At 56.8% G+C, this 15978-nt stretch overlaps 1 protein-coding gene across 5 annotated transcripts in view; it reads left to right on the top strand.

Annotated features, from left to right (window-relative positions):
• Positions 1-15978, top strand: part of RAB11FIP4 (RAB11 family interacting protein 4) — a 123280-nt gene that overhangs the window by 96361 nt on the left and 10941 nt on the right. For 4 of the 5 annotated variants that reach the window (XM_053212825.1, XM_027034450.2, XM_053212828.1 and 1 more), the window contains 7 exons: positions 9482-9711; positions 11534-11728; positions 12277-12411; positions 12762-12797; positions 13992-14091; positions 14359-14462; positions 15598-15738. In XM_053212825.1, the coding sequence (XP_053068800.1) occupies positions 9482-9711; positions 11534-11728; positions 12277-12411; positions 12762-12797; positions 13992-14091; positions 14359-14462; positions 15598-15738 (941 nt within the window). Of the gene's footprint in view, positions 1-5149; positions 5514-9481; positions 9712-11533; positions 11729-12276; positions 12412-12761; positions 12798-13991; positions 14092-14358; positions 14463-15597; positions 15739-15978 lie in introns of those variants that run through there. The other variant, XM_053212826.1, reaches the window with a different exon arrangement.

A 15978-nucleotide genomic window follows, 5' to 3' on the forward strand; every position in this document is an offset into this window, starting at 1 on the left:
AGGAGGGAGAGGAGTGTGAGCAGAGCCTGGCATGCAGGGAGAGAGCCCTGCGTGGAGGGGATGGGAGGCAGCTCTGCCTGTGGGCAAAGGCCCACTGTTGCCGATGGGCCTGTCGGGGTGGCTCTTGGCCAAGTGCCGTATTCAGAAAAGGTTCGAGTGTTCTGACTCCTGGTTTACGTTCTAGAGCCTGAGCCACCGTTGCCTCCTGATCTGATCATTTGGAACCCAGACTGTTCCTCTTCCAGTTCTTATTCTCGTGGGGTTTTGACCCTTGAGGTTCTGTCGGTTCACCGGGCTCCCTATTGCTGCTGCCTCTGCCTCTAGGATACAGCATTCTTTATGGCTTCACTTTTTCATCTTCCTTTTAAATAGCTAACTGTGTCAGAGATTTTACACTTTTCCTTAACCAGTTCAGCAAGTCTGGGGCAACTGTCTTTCGTGTTTTATGTACGTTTCTTTCTGCTGACCTCCTGAAAAAAATAAGACCTGTGAGAACTGATCTTATCTTTGGAGGGTGGGGCCTCCAAACCTGCATAACTCCCCAAGGTCTTGCCTGAAGCAGCCTTCTGCAGGGGTCCCCGGCACCCCCTTTCAGCCCCCAAGGTTCCAGAGCCCACCTTACGGCCCCTCCAACGGCCGTGACTCCATCGGCCACGCAAGAGGACCTCCACGGTGCCCCAGTCAGCCCCCGCAAGCAGGACGGAGCATCATGGAGCAGGACGGGAAGGAATACCGTCCCAGTGAGGATTTGCATGCCCCAGTTACTCACCAGTGCTGCCACCACATTTGCTTTATCCCTGTGTGTAACTTCCCCGCCCCCCCCCCCCAAACTACTTGAAAGGAAATTTGGCAACGCGTTATCAAAACGCAGGGGTATTTCTCCTTAGCAAGCACGATTCCCGAATATCACCCAATATGCAGTCCCTACCCTAGCTTCCATTTTGACCCCAGTAGGTCCTTTGTAGCTAGGTGGGTGTTTGCTTGTTTGAACTGGGATCTAATCAAGGCTAGCATTTGGTTTTTCTGTCTCTTGATAAATCTAAAACAGTGGTCCTCACGGGGTGGTCCTGGGACCAGCAGCATCACCCGAGAACGTGTTAGAAATGCACTTTTTACAAAAACCTGTTTCAGTCTATGGAAATGCAGACCCAGGCCTACTGAATGAGAAACTCTGATTCAGCCCGAGTTAGCAATTCATCACCACCGTAACCCACCCCCCCCCCCCCCCACACACACGTACACACAATTCTGATGTACATTAAAGCCTAAGTACCACTGATCTCAGAAAATCCCTGTTCTCTTCTTTAGGACATTCTCTTTTTGAGACGATCAGGCCAGCTAGCTGTCTTGTAGAAGTTGCCACATCCTGTCTGCCTGCTGTTTTTCTCTGTAGTGCTCTGTAACTTGTTCCTCTATCCTACATCTTCCTGTTTAGTAAAGGTTAGATCTTCAGGCCCGATTAGAATGGAGTGTTTTGTTAAGACTACGTGAGTGTGAGCGGTGAGGCTGCGTCCTTCCTCTTGTATCACATCAGGAGGCCAGCGTCTGAGTGTTCCCAATTAGTGATGGGAGGTTTGATCCCTGCGTTAAAGTGACAATAGCCTACTTTCTCCATGACAGAGATGATGGGGAGGGGAGCGGTGTTTGGTAGTAATCTGGTGGGTGACTCTTCGGTGCTGTGCAAGCATCCCATTCCTCATCAACCTTCGACCTAGTGGTTTTTTTTTCTGCAGTTGTTGGGTACAGTGTGCTGTTTGCGTCAGGTCTAGTTGGTGTGGTTCAGATCTTCTGTCTCCCTTCTCGTTCTTTTGTTTGCCTGCTCCATCAGTTACCAAGAGAGATGAATTAAAATCTCCAGCTTTATTCATTTATTTATTTATTTATTTAAAAGTAAGCTCTACACCCAACGTGGGGCTGGAACTCACGACCCCGAGATCAAGAGTCGCACGCTCCAGGGACGGAACCACCCAGACGCCCCTTCCTTCTTTTACTTTTGGCCTGCGTTCTGATGTTTAAATTTGTGTCTTGTAAATGGCACATAGCTGTTGTTTTTAGCGAGTCTGACAGTATTTGTCTTTTAATAGTATGCTTTATCCCATTTTCATTTAATGCATCACTATGGTTAACAGCTTTGGTCTTTCTTTTCCTCCTTTTTTTCCTTCCTTTCAGATGACTTAAGCTTTCTTTCTTTCTTTCTTTTTTTTTTTTTGTATGTTTATTTTTGAGAGACAGACAGAGGGCAAGTGTGGGAGGGACAGAGAGAGAGAGAGAGAGGGAGACAGAGGATCCAAAGCAGGCTGCACACTGACAGCAGAGAGCCCGAAGTGGGGCTTGAGCTCGTGAACCCCCGTGAGATCATGACCTGAGCCGAAGTCGGATGCTCAGTTGACTGAGCCACCCAGATGCCCCCAGCATTTTTTTTATAACATTTTTTTCTCCATTAGATTTTGTAGTAATACGTTTTTATTCTTTAACCGCTAACATTTGACGTGCTCCAACACGTTATTGGGTTGGAAGTGGCAGGGTGGGGAAAGAGGGCTTGGAGTGTCTCTGGTGGAGTGCATCACCTCACTGTGAGGAGCCTTTCCAGCAGGGTCCACAGTCTGGCCCAAAGCCTAAACAGGCCTGAAAACCAGATCTCGTTGGCCCTTCCCTCACCGCTGGGACTCAAGTGCCACCCATGCCCACAGATTGTCCCTAGGTGGACACGCAGAGCCAGAACGCCAGCTGCTTCATTTATAGTGAGAAGTGTGCTCTGGCAGTGAACTTGGGCAGTCCTTCTCTCCCCGTGCTCGGCAGGCTTCTGGATGTTTGCTATGATCAGAAGGGTGGTGGGTGAGCTTGGACACGGGTAGCTGGTTAGAAGGTCTGAATGGACGTTGAATGATCTCAAGCTCTGGTGCCAGCTAAGTTGGACCCCACCGCCCTTGGGACAGGCTGGACATGCAGGCCAGGAGACCAAACACCCTGGCTGGTGCCTGGATGGACGCTGCCAGGGTCTGCTTTAGACCCTCCTTCCTGGCCCCTTCCTGGGGCAACACCAGATCCCTTAATGCTCAGTCCCTCTGCTTGGCCACCCTGCAGGAAATTTGCACCCCTCGTCTTAATCTAGCTGCCGGGGGGCTATCCGACCTCCTTGCTTCTGAATTTTTCTGGGAGCTACCTCATGCCCTCTCTTTCTCTTGCACTCCTGTGACACTACCTTAGCAGTAGCGTTGGTTGTGGGGAGAAGGTATGAGATTGGGAAGAGAGACAGCTCAAGGGTTACAATTAAAAACATCAAAAAGAGGGGCGCCTGGGTGGCTCAGTCGGTTAAGCGTCCGACTTCGGCTCAGGTCACGATCTCACGATCTGTGAGTTCGAGCCCTGCTTCGGGCTCTGTGCTGACAGCTCAGGGCCTGGAGCCTGCTTCCGATTCTGTGTCTCCCTCTCTCTCTCTGCCCCTCCCCACTCGTGTGTGCACGCGCTCGCTCTCTCTCTCTCTCAAAAATAAGTAAAACATTTTTTTAAAAAATGGAAAAGAGGGCCACATGGGCTTCCATGCCCCTTCCGCTGCTTTGGCGTGTGCAGTAGAGAACTCCCTATCTGACTGCCTTTGCTTCATGCAAATGGCATGTGAGTTCTTGAGAAACATGGGCATGACTTTCTCTTTCTCTTCTCAGTACCAGCCTGAGGTTCCACAGCCAGTGGGGGGTCAGATCCGGGACTGAACCAAGTCTGCCTGAGAGCCCCAGTCTCTCTATCCGTAAAGCTGGGTGACTTAGACCCTCCCTCGAGGGGCTGATGTGAGAATCAGACCCTCTTAGCATTTCCCACTTGAGACAGATGAGCTCCCGAGGAAGCCCCAGTTGTCACTCTTGTCCCCTTCTTGGATCTGCAGGTCCGTGTTAGGTTAAAGTAGTTTTTGGAAGGTCTACGCTGAGATCTGCCCCTGAAGGCTCCTGTGCCAGGAGTGGCCAGCCCAGTTGAGAGCTGGTCTGGAGCTGCTGGTGGTAGGAGGGTTCCGGAGGTGGATCCAGGGGCCCCTGGCCGGGAGGAGAGAGCCTGAAAGCTGCCTTGGCTGCCACCACTACAGAGGGATGGTTCCTGGCCACTCTCTGATCTGGCCCCTGGGAATGGGGACATGGCAGTCTGTCCTGTCTTCTTGGCTTTGGCCTCCCCCACCTGTGTGGGCAGCTTGGGCTACAGAGCTTTTATCTGACAGTATGCAGTCAGTCCCCAGGGCTGGCCAAGAAAGGCGATAAATGAACTCTAATAGCTTGGTGGCCTGGTGCCCCCATGCCTGCCCTTGACCTTGTTGGGGATGAGCTGGGGCCTCATATCTGAGCCGTTATTTCTTTTCAGAAGTTGAGGCTTAGGCACCAGCCTTGCTGCGTGGATACTCCCCTCCCCCTTTATTCCCACCCTTGCCCCTTGACTGGCATCTGAGTAACCCTTTGTTGAGCCAGAATCTTATCAGCCGCTGATGAGCACCGGCCTCCCTCCGGCAGAGCCAGGCCTGGCTTCAGTGCGGGCGTTGGCAGCCACAGGCAGGAGGTGGGCACAGCCTGGATTGCTTACTAATCTCTGCTGCTGCCATGCCTGATGGGTGGCTGAGCCGCAGTGGGGGGTAGGGGATCCCAGTCCAGGTAAGCCCACCCCTTCCCTCTGGACCTGGGGGCATCGGCATCTACAAGTTGGCTTCTTAATCTTTTGCCTGTGGGGCCCAGCGAGAGCTCGAGCAGGCCTGTCACTTCCCAGGCCGTGGGCTGGCTGGGATTATGAGGAGGGATTTCATCCCCGGCCCAGCCCCACTGCACGAGGCTTGGTTTGTGTCCACCCCCCGCCCAGTGCCTTCCTGCAGTGGGGTTCCACGTGTGCCCGCTGGTGCCTGGCTGCGAGGGAAGCTGGGAAGTGCCCGCTCAAGCTATTTTTACCCAGCCCTGTCCCCACGGAGCTGTTCTTTGGCTCTAAGTTACTGCCTGGCGAGCAGAGCCCCTGCCGGGGCTGGGGGTGGATGTGCCCCAGCCTCCTGGACTCCCTCGCCTGCGCAGTGTCTCATCCTAACGCGTGTAAAAGCATGTAATTAATGTGCAGAGAGACCTTCCAAGAGCATACTCAGAAGATGGCCCTGGGGGTGGGAGGGAGGGCGCAGAAAGAAAGAGGCACCTGCAGCTCAGGCTTCCAGAAGCCGAACCCAGCCTGCCTCCACTCAGTGTGCCCCCGGGGGTCAAAGCGATAGGCTCCTGGGGCTGCACGGGCCAACAGGGGCACCCCTGCTTGTCTCCTCTCAACCAGAAGAGCTCAGATTTGTTGATCATCTTCCGTGTGTGCCGAGCACACGTCCTAACTCATTTCCTGATCATCGTGAACTCCGTCAGTAGACGAGGAAATTGAGGCACCGAGAAGTAAACCTAAGGTTGCAGAACTTAGTGGTGGAGCCGAGGTTTGAACCCAGTCGGTCCACCTCCAGAGCTCGTTCCCAGCGCCACTCTGCCCGCTCTCTTCTTTGCCACGATCCCGGCACACGTGGGGTACGAGGCATCGTTTTGTGTTCTCTGTGGCGATCCTGCCGGGCCGGCATTTCTACCCGTCTGTAGATGAGGCTCAGAAGTCGAACAACTTCTCCAGGGTCACACAGCCGGCCAGTGGCCAAGTCGGATGGGCACCCACGCCTCGAGGTCGCCATGGGTGGGCTCTCCCCAGCTCACTGTTCTGCAGGGCAGTTCGTTTCCCCAAATACTTGCTAATTGCCTGCCATGTGCTCGCTGCGGTGCTGCCTGTTGGGGGTTCAGGTGCTCTCATCCCCACGGTTACTACCATAGGGTCCCTTCTTACAGGGAGTGTGGAGTGGGGCCTCTCAGGCCCGTGCCCTCCGTGCACTAGCCGCCAGGAGAATGGAGTAGTGATGTGTGTGGCTTGGAGGGAGCATCCCCTGAGGGCGGGGTGGGTGACGGGCAGGACCAAATGACGTCATCGTGTCCAGGCCCTGCCGCGCCGCCTTCTGGAAGTGTGGACGGTGGGCACCGGAGGCCCCTCTGAGGCGGGGATGCCCTCTCCCGCCGTCGGTCCTTTTCACCAGCTGTTGAATTCGGCCTGGGCCGACTTCCTACAGAGGAAGGGGTGACTTTAGGGCCTGCTGCTGCCCCTGGAGAGGGGCCCCACAGGCAGGCTGGGTGCCTCCCGGCTCCCACTTCCAACCAGGGGCCAGCTGCATCCAGTCCCAGCTAGAGACGGGGTGGGGACGCCGAGGGGGACACTGGTGATACCGACCTGCCCTGCCAAAGCAGCTGCCTAGGGCGTGTTTTCCCAGCCTCCGGCCTCTCCGATCTCTCCAGAAACCCCTGGTTTTGGGTAAATCCCCAGACCCAGCTTCTTGAGGAGGGTATACTGCCTAGTCTCCAAGCCAGTGAGGGGTTACACCTTCTAGCACCTGCTCCCGCTTTGCCTCTCTTCCTGAGGTGTTCGGGATCAGAGCAGGCTGTCCCCACTTCCAGGGGCACCCCTCCCAGGCCCGGTGCTATACCTAGCCCTTCCCCAGAGGGCCCAGAGGAATGGGAGCAGGGTCAGGATGTTCCCAGGGGAGTAGCAGAGGTGACACGGCCCCTTTTGTCCGGGACAGATGCCAAACCAGTACTGTCCCAGACCAACCAGGGTATAGCTTTTCTGAGAGCTTGTCTTTATGTTACTTGAATTTAGAAGAAAGCTACTAGAAATGGTTTTGAGGTTCTAGAAATCGTAACTTGCCTTGGGCAAACAGTGAAAAGGTGTCAGCGTGGGGAGGCAGCTGATTTTACAAGGCTGGCATGTTGAGAGAGCGCATGTAGCGAGGGGTGGCTGAGGGCCCTGACGTGGCATGTCAGGAGCCTGGCTTCGGGTCACAGCAGGGCCTCCTGCAGCGGGGAAGCTCCAGGGCAGCCCCCTCGCTCGCTGAGCCTCACCTTCCCCATGCGTCAGGCTAAGCCTGTAAATCCTCGATCCCTGCCCTCTGCACCTCCTGGAGCTCTCCCGGGGCTGTCGTCCGAGCCGGACGGGGGTATGTGTGGGAGACAGACCAGATCCTTCGACAAGTGCAAAAGGCCAGACAGATGTGGACTCTGCTCGATCAGAGGGTAAAACTATGCCTGAGGAAGTGGTGGCCTTATTGGGAGGGAGTGACCTCTGTGGGGGCCTCAAAGCCGCCTCCTGCCCCACCTGTGGCTGAGACAGGCCCCTCTTTTCTCTTGGCCCAGCTGTCAGGAGGGGGATGTTGCTCTGGGACATCAGGTGGGAGGAGGCCGTGGTCCGCACTTCCGTGTGGTGAGTTGGGTGCCTCTGGGCAGAGTGCCTGGCAGAAACTGGGCCTCCGTATCTCTGTGTCCAAGGGGACAAACATGAGTTAGCCAGAGGCCAAGCCGGACGCCTGAGGAGCATGGCTCCTGGTCTCTACTAGGTGCCCTGCCTGCCTCAAGCCTCTGCTCGGTGGGCAGCAGCCTCCTCAGGACCCCTGCTGACGGGGCTGTGAGGAGAGCATGGGCACTGGCGGCTTCCGGTCCAGTCCTGCCCTGCCCCTCTCTCCGGCGGGGCCCCGGGTAAGTCACCTCACGTATGAGAGGGGAAAGGAGACCCAACTCCTAGGGCTGTGAGGACCGGAAGTGGCCGAGGACTCCTGTAAGCCACAAGGCAGGCGTTCCCAGCGAGTGCCAACCCTCCCCTGCCCTTATGGCTGGGAAGGCAGAAAGCTCGCAGGTGAGGGAACAGAGCATGGCCCTCCTCGGTGAGCCATCTCCCTCCTGCCTGGCGTCTCTCCCAGTTTCCACACGCTGAGCCGAGGAGTCTCCTGCTGTGGGTCGGAAGTGGGCAGCACGTGGGGGCTGCAGCAGGTGGAATGCCTGGGCTTCATAATTACTGATCTGTCCCTACGTGAGACTGAAACTCTAGGAGCGGGTGTTGCATGACCGATAGATGGAACCGAGCGTGTGGTGGTCAGAGGTAGGTGGGGCGACCTCCGCCTCCTGGCCTAGAAGACTCCTGGCAGGTGACTCTCTGAGCCTCCATGTCCTCGTTGGTAAAGTGGGGCTAAGAATCGCTATTCTGAAGAGCTGTCCTAAGCCCAGATAAGATTACGTATTCACTGTCCGCTTTGCCTCCGGAACTTGGTGGCTGCTCGGGAAACGTTGGCTTCCCTTTGTTTCTGCTGGGATGCAGCCTCGGGCTTGCGGATGGAGAGCTTGCTTCGGGTGCAGGATCCGACGCGGTCGGGAGCCCTGTGGGATTGGGTTGGTGACATTCAGGTGGAAAGGGCCGTGTGAACACGAGGGTAGTTTCAATGACGCAGCCCCTCGGCCTCCACAGCCAGGGGGGCCTCCCTGCCTGGTGCCGGCTTTATTAGTGCAGCCGGTGCTCCGCCCGAGTCCTGGGACAGGCGGGAGCCAGGCTCATTAACTGCCGTCTATTCTTGGGCCAGGGTGTCTACAGCAGCAGGTGACGGCACACTTCTCAGTGGGCACAGCCAAGCCTGCCGCTGACCACCTTCCTTGGATGTCCCCAATCCTGTTCTTGTCTGGGGTGCCTGGGGGCTTTTCACAGCCTCTGTTACTGTTCCCCTGGCTGCAGTCCCGGGGCCGCAGGGAGCACCTTCAACGCGGGCCACGCGGAAGATCCTTGGGAGCAGTTTGACCTCTCGGACAGGAGCAGGTGGAAGCAGTGCCCCCTCAGAGGCGGCAGCCCCGAGGGTGGTTTGCGGAGCGCTGCCTCTCAGAACGGAGCCAGAGCTCATAACCTAGAAGGTGATTTTGGCAAAAGTTCAGGCGGGTCTTTATCTCGTGCTGGCGTGGTGCTGGGCGGTGTGCTAGGCACCGGGGACCCACCCCTGCTTGGAACTGAAGGGCTCTGTGTCCTTGCTCCTCAGCACGGCCGCGGCAGGGCCAAGGCACGCTGTCCTTCCCCGGCTGGTGCCACGTTGAGGTCCTACCCCGTGACACAGTGATCCTGTAGGATTCCACGGTCATTCTCAGTTTACCGAGAGAAGCGAGGTTCACGGAGGTGATCTGATGTGCCCAGAGTCCTGGAGGGCAGGTTCCGTGGTGCGTGGATATCCCTCTACCCCGCTGCATCAAAGTCCGCTAGGTCGGGGTCGTCGTTCTTGGTAGCCGTTCATTGTGGCTGTGCCCTTAACTCAGCCACGAAGCCATCCGGCTCCTTGTGCAGGCTGTGATGGGGACCCCGACGAGCAAGCTGTCCAGGTGTCCTGAGCAACGTAGCCAGCCCAGCTGTGGCTCTTCTCCACGGATGGCTGTCCCCGGTGGTGCTGGCTCCTCACTGGGCTCTCATGAGGCAGCTGCTGTGAGAGGCCCAAGATGAATCACCTGCCGGGTATTCTTACTCTCAAGGTCCTGAGGTCTGGACCTGCCTGTGTCCCAGTCCCTGCCATCCCTGGCCCTGCCGACATCCTCGCGGTCTGATGAGGCACACTGAGCCCCGGGGAGCCAGCCTCCCTCACTTTGTCCTCTGTCTTTCCCAGGGCAGCGAGGTGCCAGGCCCTACCTTTGCTGATGGCGAGCTCCTCCCCAGGGACCCCAGCTTCTTTCCCGAGGACGAGGAGGAGGCTATGACGCTGGCCCCACCCGAGGGCCCCCCGGAGTCAGACATGGACAGCCCCATGGAGAGCATGCAGAGCCTGGAGGGGTCGGTAGGGAGTCCTGCCGAGGAGAAGGACGGAGGGCTTGGGGGCCTGTTCCTGCCGGAGGACAAGTGAGTTAAAACTGTCCAGAGCGCCACATACAGGAAGGTGGTGGTCATGGCCAACCCAGAGATTTGGAGAGGGAGGAGAGGGGTTCTAGTATCAGTTGAACCATATGAAATTGTCAATTCTTAATCATTTTTGACCTTCAAAAAAAAAAAAAAGCAATTTCCTATACATTTTTGCAGGGCAGAGCTTCTCAGGCTCCAGTGGCTCTGGGAGTCAGGCTGTTCTCGGTGGGGTCTTTGGAGTAGTTCATCCATTTTGCTTCCTGGGAGCAGTGTGACAGCCGTACTGTGACCAGCCACCAAGGACAGCTGGTCAGGGACCACAGACCCATTGTCCTTTTGGCTGACCATTTGCCACTTGATCGTACACATTGTTCTTTGGGACCAGTCGCCAGGAGGTGGCCGGCAGGGGACGCTGAGGGTTTTAATAAAATGTATAGGAGAAAGAGCTGGAATGTGATGAATCCATCCCAAGGTGCTGAGGAGCCTGAGGGCAGATGAATGAGTTCAACAACAACAGGGTGGCGGTACCAGCAGACTTGCTCGTTAGTGCCCTGTCATCAACACTGTGATTCTCAGAGACCAGGACTGCTCAAGGGCACGGTGGGAGAATTACGGCCTTACCCACTTCCCTGCTTCTTGTCCCCAGTTCAAGTTGCCCAGTTTTGAGCTCAGAGGCTCAGTACGTCAGAGAAACCCTCATTTCTGAGTAGCGATACGTAGACCTGACCTCAACAACCACTGACGGGAAGACCTGTTTCGGCAGGTGACAAGCAGTGCTCGGTTCTCAGGTTGGGGACAGGGCTCAGCCAGCCCTGGACACTGTCACAGGCCACACCGTGGGTCACCCATGAGAGGCCTAGGGTCTCCGACCCATGTTCTCTGCGGTGAGTCCTTTCTATAAACTGGGAGAAGCACCTCATCTAGTAGCTCGTTGTTACTTATTTTAAAACTTCCATTTCTTACTAGAATGCAAGCCAATTAAACAGAGCTTGGAAAAGGTAGGAAAGGAAGAATGGCGGGGGGTGGGGGGAGTAACTCACAGTCCCACCACCCAAACCCAAGCTCTGTTACCATGTAAATACTTTTATGTCCTAGTTTTCCTTATTTTGTATCAACCTTTCCTTTCTGTATTTAAATTTTATATCCAACTTTGTATTAGTTTTTCCCATATTATTGCTAGTATTTTTTGCAGACCTTTCAACAATTAGATAACCCATAATTTGATATTTACTAATATATATTATAATTTTACAACTGTAACTTAATCATTTAATTAGCTAATATTAGCAATATAGAATCTATAATTTTATATTATACATCTACTGTAACTTAAAAAAATTTTTTTTAACACTTGTTTATTTTTTGAGAGACAGAGACAGAGACAGAGCATGAACGGGGAAGGAGCAGAGAGAGAGGGAGACACAGAATCTGAAGCAGGCTCGCAGGGCTCAAATTCCCAAACTGTGAGATCGTGACCTGAGCCAATGTGGGACGCTTAACCGACTAAGCCACCCAGGAGGCCCCAGATACTATGACTTACTATAACTTATTCTAATTTGATGTAGGGAAACCATTCAGTGGTAAGCGATGTTTTGTTGCTGTAGAGAAGCATCGGTTTGCGCATCTCTTGTGCAGAAACTGTTTCTGTGGTGAGACACTTCCCTTAGGATGAGGTCCCCAAAGTGCACTTGCCAGGTCAGAAAGCACACACTCGGGCTTCTGATCTCTGTGGCACCAGTTGACCTCCAGGAAGGCTGGTTGGTTTCCCCAGCACAGGCAGTGACGGGGCTGTGTTAACAGACAGCCCTTCTGTAACACCCAGGTCCCTGGGCCATGCCCCATCCATGACCACATCGGACCTCTCCACACACTCCACCACCTCGCTTATCAGCAATGAGGAGCAGTTTGAAGACTATGGAGAGGGGGACGACGTGGACTGTGCCCCCAGCAGCCCCTGCCCCGATGACGAGACCAGGACCAACGTTTACTCGGACCTGGGATCTTCAGTGTCTTCCAGGTGGCCCTGTGGTCTGGAATGGCAATTTGGGGCCCGGGAAAAGCGGCCGGACCAACCAAACCTCATCCCAGGGCGGGTCAGAGGGCAGAGTCCTAAGCTCCCTGGGGTCAGCTCCTGGAGCTTGGGGGGTGCTGCCTTTGCACCCTGATTGGAGATTCTAGAATTCCTCCCGCCTCCTTCTGGCTTGGGGAAGAAACAGAATTAGCCCACCTGGGAGGCTGCAGACTCAGGGGTGTGTGCTGTCTTGCTTCCTAGAACCTCGGTGTCGAAGGGTCCTTCTAGGTGACCTACTGTGATACCTTCCCCCACACCTAGTCATTACTCACTCTGATGTTAGCTCTCCATCGCCTTGTCTGTGAAATGGGTACTGTTCATTGGCCTTTCCTCTGAGAGTATCGAGGGAGGGAGGATCTGTTGCTGTATTTCCACTCCCTCTGCCCCTAAGCGCACACACAAAAGGTTCCCCGGCACTGGGGAACCCAGTCAAGTAAGGATGGGGTAGGGCACCAGATTGGACAGCAGAGGTTGATTTCTGTCTCCCGAATCAGTGCGGGGCAGACACCCAGGAAAATGCGGCACGCCTACAACAGCGAATTGCTGGATGTTTACTGCTCTCAGTGCTGTAAGAAGATCAACCTGCTGAATGACCTGGAAGCCCGACTGAAAAACCTGAAGGCCAACAGGTGAGGCCCCCGGGACCCAGCAGAGGGATGGGAGGCCAGGGCTGGGGGTGGGGGGTGGGTCCAGAGGGGGAGGCGGCAGGCAAGGCGGCCCCACTCTGTCTTGGCAAGTGAGGGCCCTGTCAGGGTGGGATTGATCTTAGGGGGCTTGCATTTTTCTGCAAGAGGAAACTCAGGGTGCTTCTGCTGAGGACCGAGCTGATTAGTGAATTCCCTGCAGCGGGCGGGACAAAGCCCTGTAGTGCACCTACTGGTATCTTGCAGCCAAGGCAGAGTAAGGAGTGGACTAGAGCCCCCTCTGTTCAATGATTGTTTTCTCTCTCTCTCTCCCTCCTGCACCCCCACCCCTGCAGCCCTAACCGGAAGATCTCTAGCACGGCCTTTGGACGGTAAGACCCCCACCTTGGGAGGAGGGGTGGAATACTGTCTCCCTTTCCATTCGGGCAGCCCAGACCCAGCCAGTGCCCAGTGCCCTGTGCGTGCCCAATGCACAGAGGGAAACAGAGACCCCCAGGAGTGCAGGCAGAGCAACCAGACCTCTACTTCTGACAGGGAGGGGCCGCCCTTGCCCCTTGTGGCAGTGGAGCAGTCGGCCTCTCCAAACCCTTAGCTGTTTCCGCTCCAGGCAGGTGCACCAGGGAGGCCCCGAGAGACCCGGCGCGTCTCACGGCTGTTGGTGCCCTGCCCCACACCCTGGAGCCGGCAGCTGTGCCAGCAGATCCTGGGGATCCCGCTGACCGAGACTGGGCACGAGTGTGCCCCGTTGGAGCTGGTCACTTTGCTCCGGGTTAAATCCTCCCAGCTAACTTCCTGGGACTTCCAAGCTCCCGCTCTGGATCTCGGGATCCAGGTTCTCGTGCACGCTGGCCCGGGTCCACTCCCAGGGCCTTGGGAGCTGCCAGCAAGCGCCCAGACTCTGGCTCGAGAGCAGGAGTGGGACGAGACAGGCCCTGGGTAGAGACCTGGCTGCTGCCCGGCAGGGAGCGGGAAGGGGGAGCCTCACCGTAGTAGCTGGGTTTGCCTCTGGCAAGTCTTTACCCGTTTGCAGACCCACCCAACCCCCTGCCCTGCACAGTCTGGGTGGGTCTCCTTCCTGTTCCCAGGGTCCCAGAGATGCATCGGGAGCCAGTTTGGTGGAGGAATTGAGTCTTGCTGGGTGGCCTCAGGAGGCCAGGACCCTCTGCCAGGACCGTGGAGCCAGTTTACCTGCAGTGGCTGGTTTTGCAGCTGGAGGGAGGTGGTCGGGGGCTCATGTGCCCACTCTGGTCACTGGGTAGTTACTGGCTCGAACACCGGCATGAAAAGGGTGCTGAGGCAGCAGGCCAGAGCCGTGATGGATTGCCAGGGACTCTGGAGGGGTGTAGCGGCCCCTCCACTGGCCTCTGAGCTGTGTGACCTCTTGAGTTCAGAGGTCAGGTAACTCTTCTCCCCTGACTGGGTGAGGACAGCCTCCTTGGAGGGGTCCCTGGCCTTCTCCCCAAGATACTGGGTGCTCTCAGCCCACAGCCCAGTGTGGACCCCAGGCCCTGGAGGGCTGGCCTCTGCAGCTACCTCCCCCCTCCCCCCTCCCCCCTCCCCCACAGGCAGCTCATGCACAGCAGCAACTTCAGTAGCAGTGATGGTAGCACTGAGGACCTGTTCCGAGACAGCATTGACTCCTGTGACAACGACATCACGGAGAAGGTGGGTCCTGAGTGGGTGGAGGACAGGCTTAATGTGTGCGTGCTCCCCGGGGGTCGTGGGGAGCCCCCCAGCAGCTATCTGGGGACTCGGGAGACAGAGACCCTGTCCTTGCCCAGGAGTTGGGGGTAGGTTGCCCCGATAATGCGGACACGTACGCTTGGGGACCCTCACGCTCACTAAACATGGCTTCTGTCCCACGGTCTCTAGCTTCTCGGTCCTGTGGACTCCGAGGTTTCCTCCACCCCCACCTCTGCCTCCCTCTTGCAGGTGAGCTTCCTGGAAAAAAAAGTGACAGAACTGGAGAATGACAGCCTGACCAATGGGGACCTGAAGAGCAAGCTGAAGCAGGAGAACACACAGCTCGTGCACAGGTCGGGGGCTGGGGGGCTGGGGCCCCCGCCGTGACTCGGGAACGGGCTTGGGGAGGGCCCTGAGAAAAGCTGGGGGAGGTGAACTGCACATCTTGTCCTTCCTCTCCGAGAGGCTGTGATGTGTCAGCCCCTTGCTACATGGCTGTGCCCATGCAGGACGCACAGGAGGACTGGTCTCTGGGGACTCAGAAACAGGTTGGAGCTTGACCTTGACCCCCATGTCTGCAGCCCCAGGGTGGGTGTAAGGCAGGAGTTGGGATCCACTCCTGTATTTCTCTGTCCTACACTGATGAGAGTCTGACACCCCCCCGCCCCCCACCCCGTTTCTGGGGACAAGCTCCGCAGAGAGAGACACTGGTGTTGAGTTGGGCTCGCACGTGCTGCTAGCGGAAGGGTCCGGGCATCACTGCCCCTCCTCCCGATGGGGGCCCGCTGACCCTGACTGCAGTGAGGTAGTGCATGTAGCATGTAGTTGTCCTCACGGGGTGGCATGAGATTTGGTAAACTGATCCCCGCCCAGGGTCTGGCCCTTAACCTTGTAGGGCCCAAAGATGGGTTCTGGAACACCCCAGAAGGGTAGCCCCCTGGAGGGACTGTTCCCAGTGAAATGTGCCCAGACTGTTAGGCCAGCTAGGCTGCCAGTGGTGGGGTTAGAGCGTGCCCGGTGGGACCTGGCCCCTTCCTGGGTCTTGAATGTTCGGGGCCCCTATCCAAGAACATGCGTGGTTTTGGAGTCAAGGTGCCCAGTCGCTGAATTACTGGTCAGAGGGATAGGGACCAGGGAGGAGGAGAGCGGGAAGAGAAGCCAAGGCCCGAGGCCTGCCGTCCCTCCCCGTGCCTGGCTGGGAATGCCACCTTCTCTGTGCAGCCTCGCTCCCCTCTGGGCCGACCGCCAGGCGCCCCCCTCCCCACCCTCGCCCCGTGGCGTGCGTCTCCTTACGTGCTGTGGCATCCGCATTCATCTGTCAGGGAAGCTGCTGACCCACAGGTCTGGCAAACACATCGCCACTTCCCGCAGCAGGGCTACGACGGAGCCAGGGTCTCGGGGCCTCCCGTAGCTAGGGGCGGGGGCGGGGTGGGAAGACACCAAGAGAGCTGGCCCTGGACTGGGGCGCGCGCCCCTCTGTCTCCTCAGGGTGCACGAGCTGGAGGAGATGGTGAAAGATCAGGAGACCATGGCTGAGCAGGCCCTGGAGGAGGAGGCGCGGCGGCACCGCGAGGCCTACGGCAAGCTGGAGAGAGAGAAGAGCACGGAGATCGAGCTGCTCAACACCAGGTGGGCGCCTGCTGGGGACGGGGCCGCCTCGGAGGCGCCCTCCACTCCTGGTCCAGGCCCGTGGGACAGGCACCGTCCCCATGGTGTGGATCGGAAAACAGCCTGAAGAAAAGCCCCCTGTTGTAACAGTTCTCCTCTTGATACCTGAACACCTGGACATGCTTGCTGGGAAGTATATAAAAGAACCTTCTGGTAGCATTATTTCTACTAGGTACAACTGGAGACAGCTCACAAGTCTGT

The sequence above is a fragment of the Acinonyx jubatus genome, chromosome E1, assembly GCF_027475565.1.
Source record: "Acinonyx jubatus isolate Ajub_Pintada_27869175 chromosome E1, VMU_Ajub_asm_v1.0, whole genome shotgun sequence".
Taxonomy (NCBI): Eukaryota; Metazoa; Chordata; class Mammalia; order Carnivora; family Felidae; genus Acinonyx; species Acinonyx jubatus.